This window comes from Leptosomus discolor, chromosome 1, assembly GCF_034619465.1.
Source record: "Leptosomus discolor isolate bLepDis1 chromosome 1, bLepDis1.hap2, whole genome shotgun sequence".
Taxonomy (NCBI): Eukaryota; Metazoa; Chordata; class Aves; order Leptosomiformes; family Leptosomidae; genus Leptosomus; species Leptosomus discolor.
In genome coordinates this window covers 165,870,091-165,886,458 of record NC_141391.1, presented here as the reverse complement: position 1 = coordinate 165,886,458, position 16,368 = coordinate 165,870,091, and the positions used below count along the sequence as shown (strand labels likewise).

At 43.5% G+C, this 16,368-nt stretch overlaps 1 protein-coding gene across 1 annotated transcript in view; it reads left to right on the top strand.

Annotated features, from left to right (window-relative positions):
- UTP20 (UTP20 small subunit processome component) overlaps nt 1–16,368 on the top strand; it is a 66,353-nt gene that overhangs the window by 107 nt on the left and 49,878 nt on the right. Inside the window, exons 2-15 of the mRNA XM_086470560.1 lie at nt 513–593; nt 1,343–1,409; nt 1,605–1,737; nt 2,208–2,396; nt 3,842–3,923; nt 6,057–6,194; nt 6,597–6,752; nt 8,401–8,547; nt 9,040–9,174; nt 9,910–9,987; nt 10,652–10,830; nt 12,828–12,983; nt 13,509–13,597; nt 16,014–16,119. Of these exons, the coding sequence (XP_086326686.1) occupies nt 513–593; nt 1,343–1,409; nt 1,605–1,737; nt 2,208–2,396; nt 3,842–3,923; nt 6,057–6,194; nt 6,597–6,752; nt 8,401–8,547; nt 9,040–9,174; nt 9,910–9,987; nt 10,652–10,830; nt 12,828–12,983; nt 13,509–13,597; nt 16,014–16,119 (1,736 nt within the window). The remainder of the gene's footprint in view (nt 1–512; nt 594–1,342; nt 1,410–1,604; nt 1,738–2,207; nt 2,397–3,841; nt 3,924–6,056; nt 6,195–6,596; nt 6,753–8,400; nt 8,548–9,039; nt 9,175–9,909; nt 9,988–10,651; nt 10,831–12,827; nt 12,984–13,508; nt 13,598–16,013; nt 16,120–16,368) is intronic.

Below are 16,368 nucleotides of genomic sequence, written 5' to 3'. Positions count from 1 at the left end.
TAGGTTTTCGTCGTTGGTGTTAGTTTAGTGGCAGTGCTAGTCTGGGCCGAGCCACCCGCGCCCGAGGGCGGCTTCTCCCCCTTTCCTCGCCCTCAGCGACACCTCCGTGAGCCGGGTCACCGTCCGTGTCACGCAGGAGGCATGCCACAGCCTCACTGTAGGAAACTGTCATAATTTAATAAAAAAATAACATCCAGCGGGGGTGTTGACCTGGGCGCTGTTTGAGGAAAGGCAGGAGCCACGCAGTCTGGTGGAATCCGGGTGGATTTCTCTGCATTTTTATCATCGTGTTGTGGGGACGTTTGAGGTGTGGGTCTCGGTTGTGCAGAGCGAGGGAGGAGAGGGTTGGTCCTGCTCATGGGCCTTTTAAGCGTTTTTTGGCCTTACAATTCTGGTAGGACTGTTTGCAGATTAGACAGGTGACATTAGCGGTGGGGTTTCTGTTTGCAGTGCGTGTGCTATGGAGAGGGACTGAGAAGGGCAAAAACCTTGTGTGTCCTTTTGTTTTACAGTTCCTTACGTTTTCAGAGCGCTTAAGCAATGTTAATATCGATATTATTCATCGTATTGACAGAACTGGAAGCTACGCTGAGGTGAGAACAGCAGCTGCGGTCATTTTTCTGAAATCACATCACAAGTAGATATGTTCCATGAAAGATTCACTTAAGAAATTTGTTTAAGGATAAATTGGAAGCTCCTGCTAGAGTTGCCTTTCCTGGAGCCCATTTCATGCTTTGTTCCCTTTTACTTTTTGCTCTGCTTCACGGTGTTGTCACAGAGACTCTTTGACAGCGCCACCCTGATGGCTTCCATGTGGCTGGTGAGCCTGTGGGTGTTTCTGAGCGTGAGAGATGCTGCTGTGCCAGTCAGCAGTCCTAGGTCCAGACCCACAAAAACTTACAGGTGCTGAGTAGTTGCAATACTCGCAGCATGTGTCTTTATAGATCATAAAGAAGGGTCGTTACCTCCTGGCCTGCAGGATTGTTCTTCTGAACTTCCCACTCAATAGCTGTGGGGATGCCAAAAGAAATCCCAGAGCATTTGTACTGGATGGGCTATGGCTCAGCATCTTAGCTTATCAAGGTCAGTCCACAGAGGTCTAAAAACCAATTATGTAAAAAGTCCTGTCACCAGAAAATATTTTCAAATGTGTTTTGAATATGGAAAGAAGTCTTATTTTCAGGGAAATTCAATAGCACCCTTTGAAATGAAGTTGTCACGATTTCTTGCAACATTCTTAAAATATTTGAGGCACTCGATAGTTTTCTTAATTTAAACCTCTCATCTTTGCATGCTGCATTCATTAGGGTTGGTAACTATTACTTTATCTTTGTTTTGATAGGAGGTTGAAACCTACTTTTTTGAAGGACTACGGAAATGGAGGGAACTGAACCTCACTCAGCATTTTTGTACGTCATTTTTATTCATGTTTTCTGGTTTCCTTAAACTGTTAAAATATGTTTCTTCTGTGTCCAGAGCCCAATGGGAGATTTTCTGTTGACTGGTTCTTGGACTGGGCTCTGGAGAGCTATATTCTTTAACATCCTACGTGTTTACCTGGAACTGGGCTAGTTTTCAGGATTTCTCTTTTGTGCTTCAAACAGTGCAATTCTACAATGAAGTGGCCAACAAATGCCAGTCCTTCAACCAGCTGGTCTATTACCAGAGTGCCATTGTGCAGAGCCTGAAGACACATTTGCAAGTTGAAGGCAGTCTTGCTTATCAACCCCTATTAGAGTAAGTATATGGTGAGAAAATGTCGTCAGAAGCCTTGATGGTATTACAAGTAAGCATGAGTCCTGTTGTGAGTGTTCTTTTTCTTTATTGTACCTGAGGAAAATATAGCCAGGAGATGCCCAAAGTCGTCATATTTCCGTGATAGAGCTTTATGGTGCTAAGTCTTCAAAAAAAACCAACTATGACAAGGCAAGCAAATTAGCCTGAGTGTCAGACAGAATATTCAAGTGCTTTGGTTGATGTTATGATTATGTCTTCTTGTTTACTGTTACCTGCTTAATTTTTTTTAAAATTGTAAGATTCTTGCCATCCACCGCTGCCTAATAGGTGATATTTAAATTCAGGCGAGAGGTAAAGGTGATGCTGTCTTTCTTTCCAAAAAGACTGTGCTGGATTATGCAATGCTTGACTAGATTTTTATTGGTTTGTTTTTGAAAGGCACTAACCCTGGTTTATTTTCTGAAACACAGTCTAGTGGTGCAGCTGGCTCGAGATCTTCAGGGTGATTTCTATCCTCACTTTCATGACTTTTTCCTGGCCATCACAAAGTTGCTGGATACACAGGACACAGAGATGCTGGAATGGGCTTTTACATCTCTTTCCTATCTCTACAAGTACTTGTGGAGATTGATGGTGAAGGACATCCACAACATATACAGGTAAAAGCTGTGTTAAATGTCTGTCTTGATCGGCAGCTATTAGATGCTGTAGAAGTGTAAATGCCACACAAATACATGGCTTAATGCTTCAGTATACTGGTCATGCTTTCCCTGCTTTCTGAGGGACTCTGAGCCTTATTATCATACACAGCTCCTTTGAGATCCTACTGACTTTCGTGGGCCACTGTGCTGGAGGATGGATGTGGGTTGAGCTGCAGATTTGGGCCTTGGGTCCCCTTTTCTCCTGTGGGAATAGGAGAAGAAGCATCCACCTTAGCTGGGTAAACAAACTCAGAAAGACGCTGGATTGTCAGAGTTGTCTTGGAAACCTGTGACCAAGTCTAAATTCAACACAGGTTTCTTGTGTATCTGTCAAATACCTCAGTCATAGTTGTAACATTTCTGTCTTTCCCAGTTGCAGACACCTAGACTTAGGACACTGAATGGGTTGCTTTGAGTCTTCAATTGTTCCTTTCCCAGTATTTTTCCCTTTATGTTTTCCCCTTCTCCTTAAATTTGTCTGTTTAGTGAGGGAGCAGATGAGGTATGCACAGTTTTGTATGCTTTGAAACTCCTTGCCACAGGATGCTGTGAGTGTGGAAGGTTGGCATAGGTTTAAAGGGAAACTGGCAAAGTTGGAGGGAGTTACTAAATGCATAGGAGCCACTTCTGGCTTGGGGAGTCCCTGAGCTGCAGGTGGTTGAAGGCTGATCTTGTATGTGCTTGCCTTGTTTTTAAACCTTTCCTAGGCATCTGCTTCTGGCTGCTGCTGTAGACTCGGTACTGGGCTGGATGGACCTGTGGCCTGACCCAGTATTACTGCTTGCTCAGTCTTACATTGCTGTGGTAGCAGGGCTCTTCTTTTTGTCATAGCCAGTCGATCCATGTTGCTTCCTCCAAATTTCAATTTGGAACAGGTGGAGCAAAACAGAGGTTACAGATTTCCTCCCCAACCCAGCAAAAGCTGTTGAGCATGTTGAAAACAACATCTGCTTGGCTGTGAATGCGAGGCTCCACTTGCTCTGCACTGAACATGTGCTGAGCCACCTGCAACTGCTACTGAACTGCAAATATTTATTTGCTCAACTGACATACGAATCTGGCTTATCAAATCAACTTTGATTTCACTTACTGCTGCTGAGTATGTGTATTGAAAATCTTGAGGCTGCAGTTGAATCTGTGTGGATCCAGGGATTTTAGAGATATTTCTGAATGTGGCTTAATTTGCCTGGCATTGTCATTTGACCTGCTTTGCAAAACTTTGCTCTTTGTCCAGGGAGAGTGGGAGGGAATCAAGCTGAGGAAGGTATTTTCCCTCTCTAGGAGGACAGGTTCTTGGTATTTGCAAAAAGTGGCAATGTAAACTGAAAGCTTAACTTTTAAAACCAATTGGTAGCAAATCTTGCATTGCCTTTAAGACGCTGGATTATTTTGTGTCTTTGTAGCCTGTACAGCAGCCTGCTGGCTCACCACAAACTTCACATCAGAAACTTTGCTGCTGAAAGTTTTGTCTTTCTAATGAGAAAGGTAAGTGAGGCATTTGTACTTTGACACTGTCTTCGTTCTGTGGTGGCTCTTGGATTCAATGTGTAGTATTAGGTTTTCTCCAAAGAAGAGTTAACAAGACCTGAACTGTCATTCACCATGCCCTGAGTTGTCGTTTTTAGTGAGTGCTTTACTGAGAACGTCCTGCACTTCATATCAGCAGCGGCAAATAGAGGCCTTGTCGCACTCTGTTTTAAGAGCAATTAAACCAAGTATTTGTTCATCTAAAATGACTAGAAATGCTAAGCTAATCTTGCAAAACCTTGACTTTAGCAGAGCTTTTGACACTGTTCCACGACATCCTCACAGGTAGGCTTAGGAAGTGTGAGATAGATGAATTGACAGTGAGGTGGGTTGAGAACTGGCTGAAGGACAGAGCTCAGTGATCAGTCGTGCTGAGTCTAGTTGGAGGCCTGTAACTAGCGGTGTTCCCCAGGGGTCAGTACTGCGTCCAGTCCTATTCAACATATTCATCAATGACCTGGATGAAGGGACAGAGTGCACCCTCACCACGTTTGCTGATGATACAAAACTGGGAGGAGCGGCTGACACACCAGAAAGCTGTGCTGCCATTCAGCGAGTCCTGGACAGGCTGGAGAGCTGGGCAGAGAGGAACCTGATGAGGTTCAATAAGGGCAAGTGTAGGGTCCTGTGCCTGGGGAGGAATAACCCCATGCACCAGTACAGGTTGGGGGTCGACCTGCTGGAGAGCAGCTCTGCGGAGAAGGACCTGGGAGTCGTGGTGAACAGCAAGTTACCCATGAGCCAGCACTGTGCCCTTGTGGCCAAGAAGGCCAGTGGTGTCCTGGGGTGCATTAAGAATAGTGTGGCCAGCAGGTCGAGGGAGGTCATCCTTCCCCTCTACTCTGCCCTGGTGAGGCCACATCTGGAGTGCTGAGTCCAGCGGAGGGCTATGAAGATGATGAGGGGGCTGGAGCATCTCTCTTATGAGGAAAGGCTGAGAGACCTGGGGCTCTGTAGCCTGGAGAAGAGAAGACTGAGAGGGGACCTTGTAAATGCTTATGAATATCTAAAGGGTAGGTGTCAAGAGGACGAGGACACTCTTTTCAGTGGTGCCCAGTGACAGGGCAAAGGGCAACGGGCACAAACTGGAGCGCAGGAAGTTCCACCTGAACGTGAGGAAAAACTTCTTTACTCTGAGGGTGGCAGAGCACTGGCAAAGGCTTCCCAGGGAGGTTGTGGTGTCTCCTTCCCTGGAGATATTCAAAACCCACCTGGATGTGATCCTGTGCAACCTCCTCTGGGTGAACCTGCTTTGGCAGGGGGGTTGGACTAGATGATCTGCAGAGGTCTCTTACAACCCCTGCCAGTCTGTGATTCCATGAAAAGGGAGGCTGTAATTTGTCAATGAACACTGGCTTTTTCACTAATGCTTTAAGGCCTTTGTGGAACTGAAATTCTTGTGACAACCTTTTTTGCACTTCTAAAAATCAGAGTATATAATGTTCTCAAGCAGATCAATCAAGATGACAGCAGCCTTTCTTGGAGTAAGGAAAGAGAGTGGTAGTTGTTGGTTTTTATTTAGTCAAAATATACAAAAGCCAGGGTTCCTGAGTCTGGACAGCAAATTTGGGTATCCTCATTTTTGCCCTAAGTTAAGAGACCTTAAGAAAGCATATTTGATTGGTGTTTTCAGAAGCTGCTGAACTTCCAAGTCAAATCCTCAGAAATGGAGGCTTTTAAAATCTTGGGCCAGAAGTCCTTGCAGTAATCCCAATTGTGGTTATAGTTTTGGATGTCTGGATTCTGTGATCGGCTGATACATGTCTCTCTCCACACCAGTGCAGTGACCTTTGTGTTTCAGTTGGGACCAGTTTAATGGTGCATTTATGCATCAAAAACACGTATTTCAGCTGCAGTGATCTCACTAGACCTATGTACATCCTGAGGGGAGTGGACTGTAGTGGCTGAGTGACTGAATAGCTGATCATTTTTCTCCTTTCAATTTCCTTGTGTGGTGGCAGAAATAATGAATTTAAACTGTTGTGGGAAGGTAGGACTAGGAGACTAACATGGTGCTGCGGAGCCGTTCAATTGCCTCTATCCGTCTGGAAGCTCTGAATAGCAGATAACTTTTTTTTTTTTTCTCCTTAGGTTTCCGACAAAAATGCAATCTTCAATTTAATGCTCCGTGACCTGGGGGAGCACCCCGAGAAGGTGGAAGGTGTAGGACAGCTACTTTTTGAGATGTGCAAGGGTGTTCGAAACATGTTCCACTCTTGTGCAGAGACGGTAAAGATGAGAGAAGATGACTGGTTTAAATGTTGCTGTAATGGAGCTTTAGGCAGTGCTCAGTGAAACCACTGAGTGTTGTCATATTCACCTCGGTGGATCCTTGGTGATAAGCATGTTGTTCATTCCTTAATAAGATCTGAAAGCCCTTTTCTAAGAATATTCTTTGAGATAGGAGGGTTGTTTTTAGTAATTCCTATGCAGTATTCCTATATATTAAAATAGTACTGCATGCTGATATTTCAGATTTTAAGTGTTAGCCTTTTTTTTTTTTTTCTCTCTAGTCATTCTAGAAAGAATCGCTATCACTGGAGTATTTTAGCAGTATATGGCACTAACTAATTTTAGGATTGCTATATTATTTTGTAAGTATAAGAACATGATGTGCTATTTCTTTTGCAGGCTATGAAGTTAATTCTGTTAAAGCTGGGGCCTATTACTGAAGCAGAAATTGAACTACCGTGGGCAACTGTAGGAGAAGCCTTTGAGCAGATGATCAGATCAGCTGTACTCCATATCCATAAGGAGCATTTTGACATTGTCTTCAAGTGCCTGGAGGTACACTGTTATTTATTTTTTTGTTGTTGTTCATGGGAGACTGTGCATTTATCAAGAAAAGTATTGTGTCTTATTGACCAGAATTGTGTGGTTTCTGCTTTGGAAATGATAAGTAGAGTGTCATGTGCATAGGAAAAATCCCACTCTTCTTTTGGAAGTTCAGAGTGACCCTGGTGGCTGTGCTGTGAGTGTGAAGTGAGCTGCTGTGTGTGAGACTTGGAACCTAGTCCCATGTCTGGGCAAGGAGGTTTTGTAGGATCTGCCTGTGCAGAGACAGACATCACAGGCCCATTGCTGGAGTGAGAATGCTAGGGCTTGCTTTATATTGCTGAAGTAGGTATATATTGGTGGTTCTGAAATCTCTTAGTGGCAGTAAAGGGGCAGCTTTTTGCTTTGCAGCTCTACAGCTTTACAGCAAAGATCTGGGCTGAACCTGGAAAGCTAAGATGAAGCCTCAGAGCCAAGTACTGAAAATCACAGTGATTTCAGCCTCGGTGTTCCTTTGTTGCTGCTTGGGGGTTACACTCTGAGGTTTGAGGGAGCACAGCTGAGTGCCATGGGCTGTGCTGTGTTGGGTTAAGGTGATGTGGAATGATGAGGAAGGGCCTGGCAAGTGTTGTATACTTACCTGATCAACATTTAGGTGCTTTTACTAGCAGTTGGGATTTGCTAAGGGGGATCAAAACCTCTTGCAACTGACACATGTGTCAGTTGTGCTCCTCAGAGGGGTGAAATGGGAAACTGGAGGAAATAGTACAAGTGGACTTTAGTGTAGTCCTTCCTGCATGGGTAAGTAGTCCTGTTTGTTCCTTCTTGGAACTGCCTCCTTGTGACTATCTATAGTTTGCCAGAAAATCCCATTCTGTTCCTTCTACCTCACCCAGTATGACAGCAATTGTTGCCTAACTGTCATTGGCTACAGAATGATTTGCCACTGGATGTTTTGTGTCCCTGGAGGCTGAGTCACTTAACATCTGCAGTTGTGATGAAGTCTTGGAAATTGGTGACATAATTCCATCCAGTTTTTAATGAGGCTTGTTTTTTTTACCCTGGGAACCAGTGGGTGCCCTGGGGGTACCTTGCTCAGAGGGAAATATTCACATAGTCTATGATAGCTCTCTAAATTTGGTTCAATTTGTAGGATTAAGGTTGGGAGTTTATATTCTCTGGACAGAAAGAGACAGTAATGGGAGTGATCCAGAGCAGCTCCACTATCTGTATAATGTAGACAATACGAGTAACCTCTCAGCATCCACATTAGCGTAATGATGCATAAAGTGTAAAAGTACTTAAGGTCTGCTAATTCCAGTGGAAGCTGGGTGCTTCCAAACCATTGTGAGTCTGGGGCCAAGTAGTTCTTTCTCTTTTTCTTTCTAATTTTGTATGTCATGTATTGGCCTTTCAGGAGACCCTCACCTTCGGAGATATTTGTGTTTCTGTCCAAGGAATCTGGGATGTGTTTTTACATAATGGGGATCACATGGTGTTTTTGCAAGGTTTAGTTTGTTGAGTGTGAACGAGAGAGTCAACAATAGTTTGTCCAGCAGATGAGAAGTTGATTCTTTAGAATGCCTTTCAAATAGCGGTAAGTGAAAGAAAGTCTGATCATTTCTTTGAAACATTTTGCTTTCCTTTTTTATTTGAATAGGAGTCACTCTTAGACTTGCAGAGGAAAATAACTAAGGCCAACTGCTGTATAGCTTCAGAGCAGATGGAAAGGATTCTGCAAGCTTATCTGATCCTAGTGAAACATGCAAATGGATCCAAAATCTCAATGCCTGAAGATGTCTGTCAGGTAGGTCAGACCATCACTTTGGCTGATGTGCCAGAGAAGTATCAATGTATGTGGAAGAGGCGTGGTCAGCTGAAGCGCTCGTACACATTTCTGGTGCATCTGGGCTTAGGGTTGAGTTGACTGTACAGGAACGTTTGAGTGTTGCTACGTCTCTGATCCTACGAGAATTTGCCTCTGTGCTGTAATGCTGGTGTAGTCCTCCTTTAAACGGGCAGGGGGAAGGCTTCTAGAGACCAGTTCCTGCCACTGTGGAGGTGACCCAGACCCCGCTATCATTGGAAGAGCAGTTGTACCAAGTTCACATACGTTTGACCCCATTGGGTTCAAATGTAGGTTTAGTGCCTTCAAACTTTGTCGGGACTATTAGGATTCATTTCTGTGGGCTGAAGCTTAGAACACCATGCCCTCCTGCTCCAGTGACTGTCCAGGTCATTGGGACCAGACGATCGCTATCTTCATAGACAAATATCAGTTCTCCGTCTTTCATTTCAGATTTTAATAAAAATGTTACAAACACCAGATCTCTCATCATCTTGCTGCAAGACCCTGCTGAACACCATTTCTGCATTCCTGCTGGCCGAGAAAGTTTTCTTGCCTGATGCCTTGACCAAGGAAGCTATTGAGAAGGTAACAAGGACTGCTGCTTATAGCAGAAATCCCAGAGTTCAAGTTCCCTAGAACAGGCTGGTTTCAGAACATTCTGCTTCAGGCTGGGAAATATGCTATAAGGTTCAAACATTTGAGAATATTTGTGTGGGCTGGGTTAAACTGGAGGAGGCTTAAAGCTGTCCTTGTCTTCTGAAGGGTCTGGGAAAGGGAGATCTGGGTGTGTATTTCTATTTTTCACATCTCCATGTTGAAGAGCACTGATCTTGGGTATCTCAAAGGACTGTTCCTGTCGTGGTCCATCAGAAGCACAGAGGTTGGCTCTGCCCATGAAGTGGTAAACTTTCTGCAACCTGCTACTCAGGAAAAACACTGAGTGGAAAGATCTTTTGGGCCTAAGCTTTTTCCTACCAGTTTGTGTGTCTATGCTGCAGTCCTAGAACTTTCGACTTACATTTTCCACATCACACTAAAGAGGTACCTAAACTGTCTTTGCACAGGGCCAGCTTGGATCCATCAGGGTTTGTTGAAAGGGGTTGTGTCAGCAGGGTTTGTCAAAAAGGACTGTGCTTTTCTGTACCTGAACTGTCACTGGAAACAGTATTTCTGTGTGTGCCTGAATTAACAAGCCCTGCTGGCCATGAAGAGAGCCAGGCTGGGTGTCTCAGAGTTCAAAGCATGTTTGGTTCATAAACCAGAAAAAATGTCCCTTGAGTAATGGAGAGGTGACTGTGAAATGTCATTTGTGTCTTGCAGGTATTTGCAAGTGGATTTGAACGGTGCTTTCTTTTGGACTTCTCTGAAGCGATGTTCACAATGAAGCAATTTGAGAGGGTAGGTGGAAGCTTTTGTGCATTTTGTTTGGCTTTGTTGCCAAAGGGAACAACTGGGAAATCCATAGTATGTTTACCTGCCTTGTATGCTGAAGCATTTTTGTGCATTGACATGATGTTTGTTTAGACTTCTGGCAGGATCTGGTAAGAATCTTAGGCCATTGTGTTGAAGTTCGGTAATGGTGCTCAGGGTTGGAGAAGGTTACAGGTGTCTGTGCTCACAAAAAAGAAACTTATCTGTTGGGAATTAAAGGGATGGCTTGTTAAGGATGGGATGAAGAGAAGGAGTTCTGGGGAAAGTCAATGGAAATGAAGAATAAGGAATGTCTGATAGGTTAGGCCTGGAACTGGTGATCTGGGAGGAATCAAATTAAATTAAATGGAATGGGAGGTGAAAGTAAGGTTGGGGATCTGGAATGTTCTGATGAGACTAGATTTGGGGCAAACTAACTTTTTACATCAAATGACTGTCCCTTCTAGGGTAGGAGGATGTCTGTGTGCTGGTGTGTTGGGGCACCAGGACTGATAAGTCTGGTGCTTTGCTGGCTCATTTGTGAGTGTTTGCATTCCCTTGTGGCTGATGTCGCGTGTTCTTTGTGGATTTGGTCATGATTAAAGAGACTTACCAATCCTTAACTATTTTGTTTGTTTGTTTATCCCTTCAGCATTTTCTTCCATGCTTTCTAGAGTACATTGAGCATTGCTTCTCTGGCACAGACGCCCTCACAAAGGATGAGGCAATGGCAATTCTGGCTAAACTCATTCTGGTGAAAGCAGAGCCTCCTACCATTGGTTCAATGGCATTTGAAAAGTATCCCCTCGTTTTCACTGAATCATCTGTCAGGTGAGACTTCTCAAGTTTAGCAAATGCTCAGTGTGTCTGCATGGCTGCGGGCCTGAAGGCAGTGCAGAGATACGTAAGAGTTGCCCCCCAGTATTGGCACAGAGTGCACGGAGTTGTGTAAATGGCAATTTTGCTGGCAGATTCGCCAACCAAGTGATACAGTAAGATCCCATTTTTCTCTGAGATTATTTGAGAGGAGATACTGCTCTGGATAGGTTATCACTGATATAAAAAGGCTCGCAAGTGTTGCGGTTGGTGTGTGATCCGGATTTGTGATGCTGAGATGCATGCTACATCCTTGGGCAGCTAATCTTTGTAGTGGGTGCTGCAGTCCAGGTTCTCATCATTACTAACCTCCTGCCTGTGTTCCCATCTTTCTTCCCTGTATGCATACATCTTGTCCAGGAGCTTTCTTGGCAGCAGTACCATAGTCTTAGTAGAGCACAGCTGGGTACCAAAGGGCATGTGGTTAATCCAGATGCAGGACTGTGCTGGCACAGCTCAACATCTTCTAATTGCAAAGCTAGCTTTGTTGCAAGGAAGTGGTTATTTTCCCCCTGGAGCCTCTTTGGAAAGGTTTGGGGTAACCACTGTCAAGCATAGAGGGACCGTTGCGAATTGACTGATAACGATTGTTCTAATCAGTCTAGCTCAGATAATTCAAAACTTTCACCTGCAGAGTGGTGACTTGTATTGCCTTTTATGTAAGGTTTTATCTTTCCTAAAAGCAGTCCACTCCGTGGGTGTTTCCTATTGTTATTTGATAGAGTGGAGGTATTAGGGTTTAGGGAACAGAAGATTCAATCAAAATAATTAAATTTGGTTTTCTTCCCTTGTTTTCTTTGTCTTTCGATCTCTAGATTTTCAGTGGTATGGAGTACATAGCTGAGAGGACCTTAGTCCTAGTTGGGACTCTTTTGTACTCCTGCAATGTCAGTGGTAGAAATGAGGACTGGGAGACATCTCAAGAGTTGCATATCCCGATTCGTACCTAAGGTGGAATTAGCAATTCCTGAACCAGTCCTGAAAGAAGTCTGACCAAATTGTTGTTAAATACTCCAATTCTGGAGATTCCCAAGCTGCCCCTGGCAGTCTGTGCCGGTACTTTGCTGTCCTTATAGTTACACAGGCATTTGTTCTTTGGTTTTTTTCCCAGTCCTCAGTGTGTGAACTAACTTCCTTTACTGCAGTTTAAATCCATTGCTGCTTATCTTATCTGCAAGGAACATGAAAAGCAGAATATTTCTTGCTCTTTGCATCCAGCTTTTGCAAGTAACAGGCTTTGATCATCAGAAACATCTGAAATCTTCTTTCTCTGGTCCAACAATCCTAATTCCTTGAGGTTTATCTCATAAATTTTGTTTCTTAAACCTCTAATGATTCTTGATGCTTCTTTTTGTTAGCTTCTGTATTTCTTGAAGGATGGAGCCTATGCAGCCTTCTAACTGTGGTCTTGCGAGCACTGGGTGGAAAGATTGCTGTCCATGGGGTACGATGTACTCCTGCTTATATGTTCCCGTATGGTGTCAGCCCTTTCTGCCTGCAGATAGGCTTTTTGATTTGTGCACAGCTTGAGATTCCTTTTAAGTCCCCAAACTTTTACTTCACTGGTTGTTTTCTGTCAGCCATTAGTCTTATCTATGTCAGCGTGATCATGATTTATTAACAGTAATCACAGAGATGACTCTCAGGTGCTCCTAGAGGCTCTGTGTCCTAGTTGTGAGGTGTCCAACTGAGAACCAGTGTCTTTCCTTCTAGAAATATTATTTAAACTTGACATAAAGACCTGGCATTTCTTGTGGGCCATGTTTTGTGCTTCTCAGCATGACTAGGTGATACTTTGGGCTGTAGAGGACATGGAAAAGAAAAAAAAACACTTGGGTTGTACCAAGTCCCTTTTGCTACCAAGTAGCAAACATAATTTTGAATATCATGGGAGGAAAAGGAACAATCTGATATGCAGTGGTGACTCACTAAAAGTTTGATTTTATTTTTAGCTCTAATACAAGGCAACAAACAAGGAAAAGACAAGGAGGAAAGGCAGAAGTCCCAGTCTTAGATCATGTTCTGTCTTTAATCCGTTTACCTGAGAAGGAAGACATCACTGACCTTTCACAGCCTTGGGTTGCCTTGGTTGTACTGCCACATATTAGGTAAGGGATAATCTAAGATACTATTGTCATGTGTTTCTGTAATACTGTCTAGTTCACTATCTGTCAGAAATAATTTTACTGTGGGAAGGACAATAATTACTGACCCTAGTTTGGGGAAACTAGGGTTAAAAGCTGAAAAAATGCTGTGTGGAAATACCATGAGTCAGTAGTAAAGTCAGAAATAGAATATCAGTTTCTTGATTGCCTGCTCCCTAAATTTAGTAGTCTAGTACATAGAGGTGTTCTTGACATGTTTCAGTTTCTGTGTTTTAAGCACTGTCCTCTCTAGACAGTGGTTTTTTTCAATAATTATGATGCCCTTGCATGGAAGGAATAGTCAGAAAGAAGGTGCAATGAATACTACAACTTAAATTGAGATTAGAAATAGCAAAAATGGTTTGCTGCTGGTTTCAAACTTGGAGTGAGCTATCTGTAATTTAATACAAGATGAATGTGAAAGAAAGCTTTCATATGTCTGTGGGTGTCAATGTAACAGAGATAAGTCTTTCGATTTATTTTGGACAGACCAATGGACAAAGAAAACATTCTACCCTGTGTGACAAGTTTTATAGACTCTCTCTTCACAGCCATTGAGAAAGGAAGCCTCTGCAAAGGTCAGATATAGTTATTTCCTGTTTATTTGCTTTTTGTTGATACGTAAAGAAAAATAAAGTCGTTTTCCTGAAGACACAAAGCATGAAAATGAATAGCAATAGCATTGTATCCAAATTTATTGACCAGCTCAAGTAAAAACTAGAAAAACAAGGTTGGGAGGGAACACCCTCCAGGAAATGATTCTACATTTGCTGTTGGTAATAATGGGGTGGCAGATGTTCTGCAAAGTGGACGACAGAGATAATTGGGTAGGAAAAGGAGAAAGGTAGAAAAAAAGAGGATAGAAATCAATCTAAACCAGATCCAGGCTGAAGCAGTCAAGTGAAGGAGAGACTGTTGACTCACAAGCTCTAATTAAACTATTCCAAATCAACAGTGCGAAGTTTGGGACATTACCATCTCTGACCCTAAGTGACAGCACCAATTCTAAAATGTTGCACCTTTTCTTCCAGGCATGGGTGGTCACTAGATGTCTTCCCTCTCTGGCCAGAAAGAAAAAAAAGTTTTAACTGAGCTTGCATTGGGCAAGGCAGTTGTTACTTGGTGGTACTGCAAGTATTTGGCCTTGTGCCAAAGTATAAGCAAGTATTGGACTGCCCCGTGTTCAGTGTTCATCATTCCTTGGTTTGAAAGGGCTTGTCTAGAGTCTGGCATTTTCCTTTTATGATCCATTTATTAACATTCCTAAATGTATCCAGCAATTGGCCGTTACCTTTTCTTCTCTAGTCTTTGTCAAGCACGGTCCTTTTTCATTTAGCCCTTCTATCCTATTTGCAGGGTTTGCATGCTGTTGTGGTTATTTTAGTGGCAATGCACTTGCTCTAAAAAAGGAATACCCAGACTTGGGTGTCATCTTTGATGGCAGTAGTAGCAGCTCTTCACCAGCTCTGTGTGTGTGCAAGAGGCTCATTGCTATCTCTTCCTTTGCCCATGAAAGAGAAGAAAACAAATGCAACCTACACTCTTGCCTTTTATGTCTCATCCTACACTTCTTGGCTTGATTTTCCTCACCCTCATCCCAAACTAGGGTTCCTGGATACTTTCTTCATCCTCTGGCATTTTTTCCAGCTCCTTCTACTAGGACTCCAGCCTCCTCTCACTGCCTGTGCAAGGCACACCCCAGCTCCCTTTTTGACCTGCTTGACCTCTGAGGCCTGAAGCAAAGTGCAAATCCCAGAACTGGGGTGTTTTTCAACAGTTACTGTGGAGTGCAGGGAAGCTGGCTTGTGAACTGGGACAGAGCAACAGCGAGTTACCCCTGGCAGCTGTTCAGGGGTAACTGCCTGTATGGAAGGGCTTACCCTAATGACCATATAGGTGTGTCTATAGCGAGGTGGGAGCTGCTATCTTTGTCCAGCACAGACGTACTACCACTGAATGGTACACAGATTACAGTTGGGGAACCTGTACCCTTACACTACAGGTGCAGAAAGCTTCATCCTGCCGTTACTTGCTGTTTCTTCTCTCTGTGAGGAGCTCCTTACAGAGGTTAATGGTGAGCTGGATTCGGCACACACCTGGGGAATTAAGCAACTTGGAATAGAGGGACTTTTTTTAAAAAATAAATGGAAAATTAATGCTCACTTCCCCTTCTTTTCCATGGCAGCTGGCAGCATGTAAGAAAATGACATCGTTTAAAAACTTTCTTCAGTTTGCCTGGTTTAGCAACAGTGTTCGTTCTGCTTGGGAGGAGATGGAGAGGGGTTTTTTTATTTTTTTTTTTTAAACAACCTACTTGCTAACTTAGGAGTATCAGGGGAGAGGAACTGCCCTTCCTCTTTCTTGCCTGAAAGGTCTTTGGCTCTCCTGTGCTTCTGGGAAACCCTCCATCCCTAAAGGAGTCTGAGAGGTTTAGGAAGGAGATGCAACTGCTGTAACAAAATTCAGCAGATCTACGGTCCATTCACTAACAAACATTCAGTCTTTAAGTACATGGGACAGCTTTGAAGATCTCATACAGTAGCGCATTGCCAAAGTTCCAAAGTTTATAGGCACTTGTGTGGTAGCATCAGTATATATTTTTGCTTTTATTTGAGGGCATTCCTGTCAATTTGAGCAGCATTTCTTCATTTCTGAGTGCCATTTATAGCATAGAGCTGTCTGAGACTCCTGCAACAGTACTTAGCTCCAGATCTCTGCTCTCTGTATGTGGATGTGATGAAAACAGATGCAAACTGGGAGCTGCTTACAGCTTTCAATGCTGGCTTGCTGGAGTAGGCACTTGCTTTGATAGCCAGAGGAGCATTTCCTTTATGGGTTATGATAATGGTTAGAAAATACACATGTCAATTCCGGGATCCGTATGTTACCGTATTTGTGTGGCTCCAGCCATTTCGGGATGGGCAGGTGCCATGCAAACAAGTCACTGAGAGCTGAGTAAATATACAGGCTGTTCTTGTTCTCTCTCTGCTCCAGGAAGCCTGTTTGTGGCCTGCCAAGCTGTGAGTACACTTCTTAGTTTGGCGGAGTCTTCTGAAATACTCCATTTGTTACCTGTGGAGCGTGTCAAGAGCTTGGTGACGTAAGTAAACTCTGCCTGTTCTGTGATCCTTCATGAGTCTCCTTGATATGGCAAAGAATTGACTTTACCTTTATGTAGAGGCTTGTTAAATGCCTCTTTGTGTGTTGCTTGTTCTGTTAGGCCAGTGTGTTCCTTCAGTGTTGTGATTATACGAGGTAGCAATGTTGTAGGCACCATTTGTTTGGAGAACCAGGTAGATGTAGTGCCTGTTTAGTGACATTTCCTCTGCAAACTGGAGCTTTCTTAGAC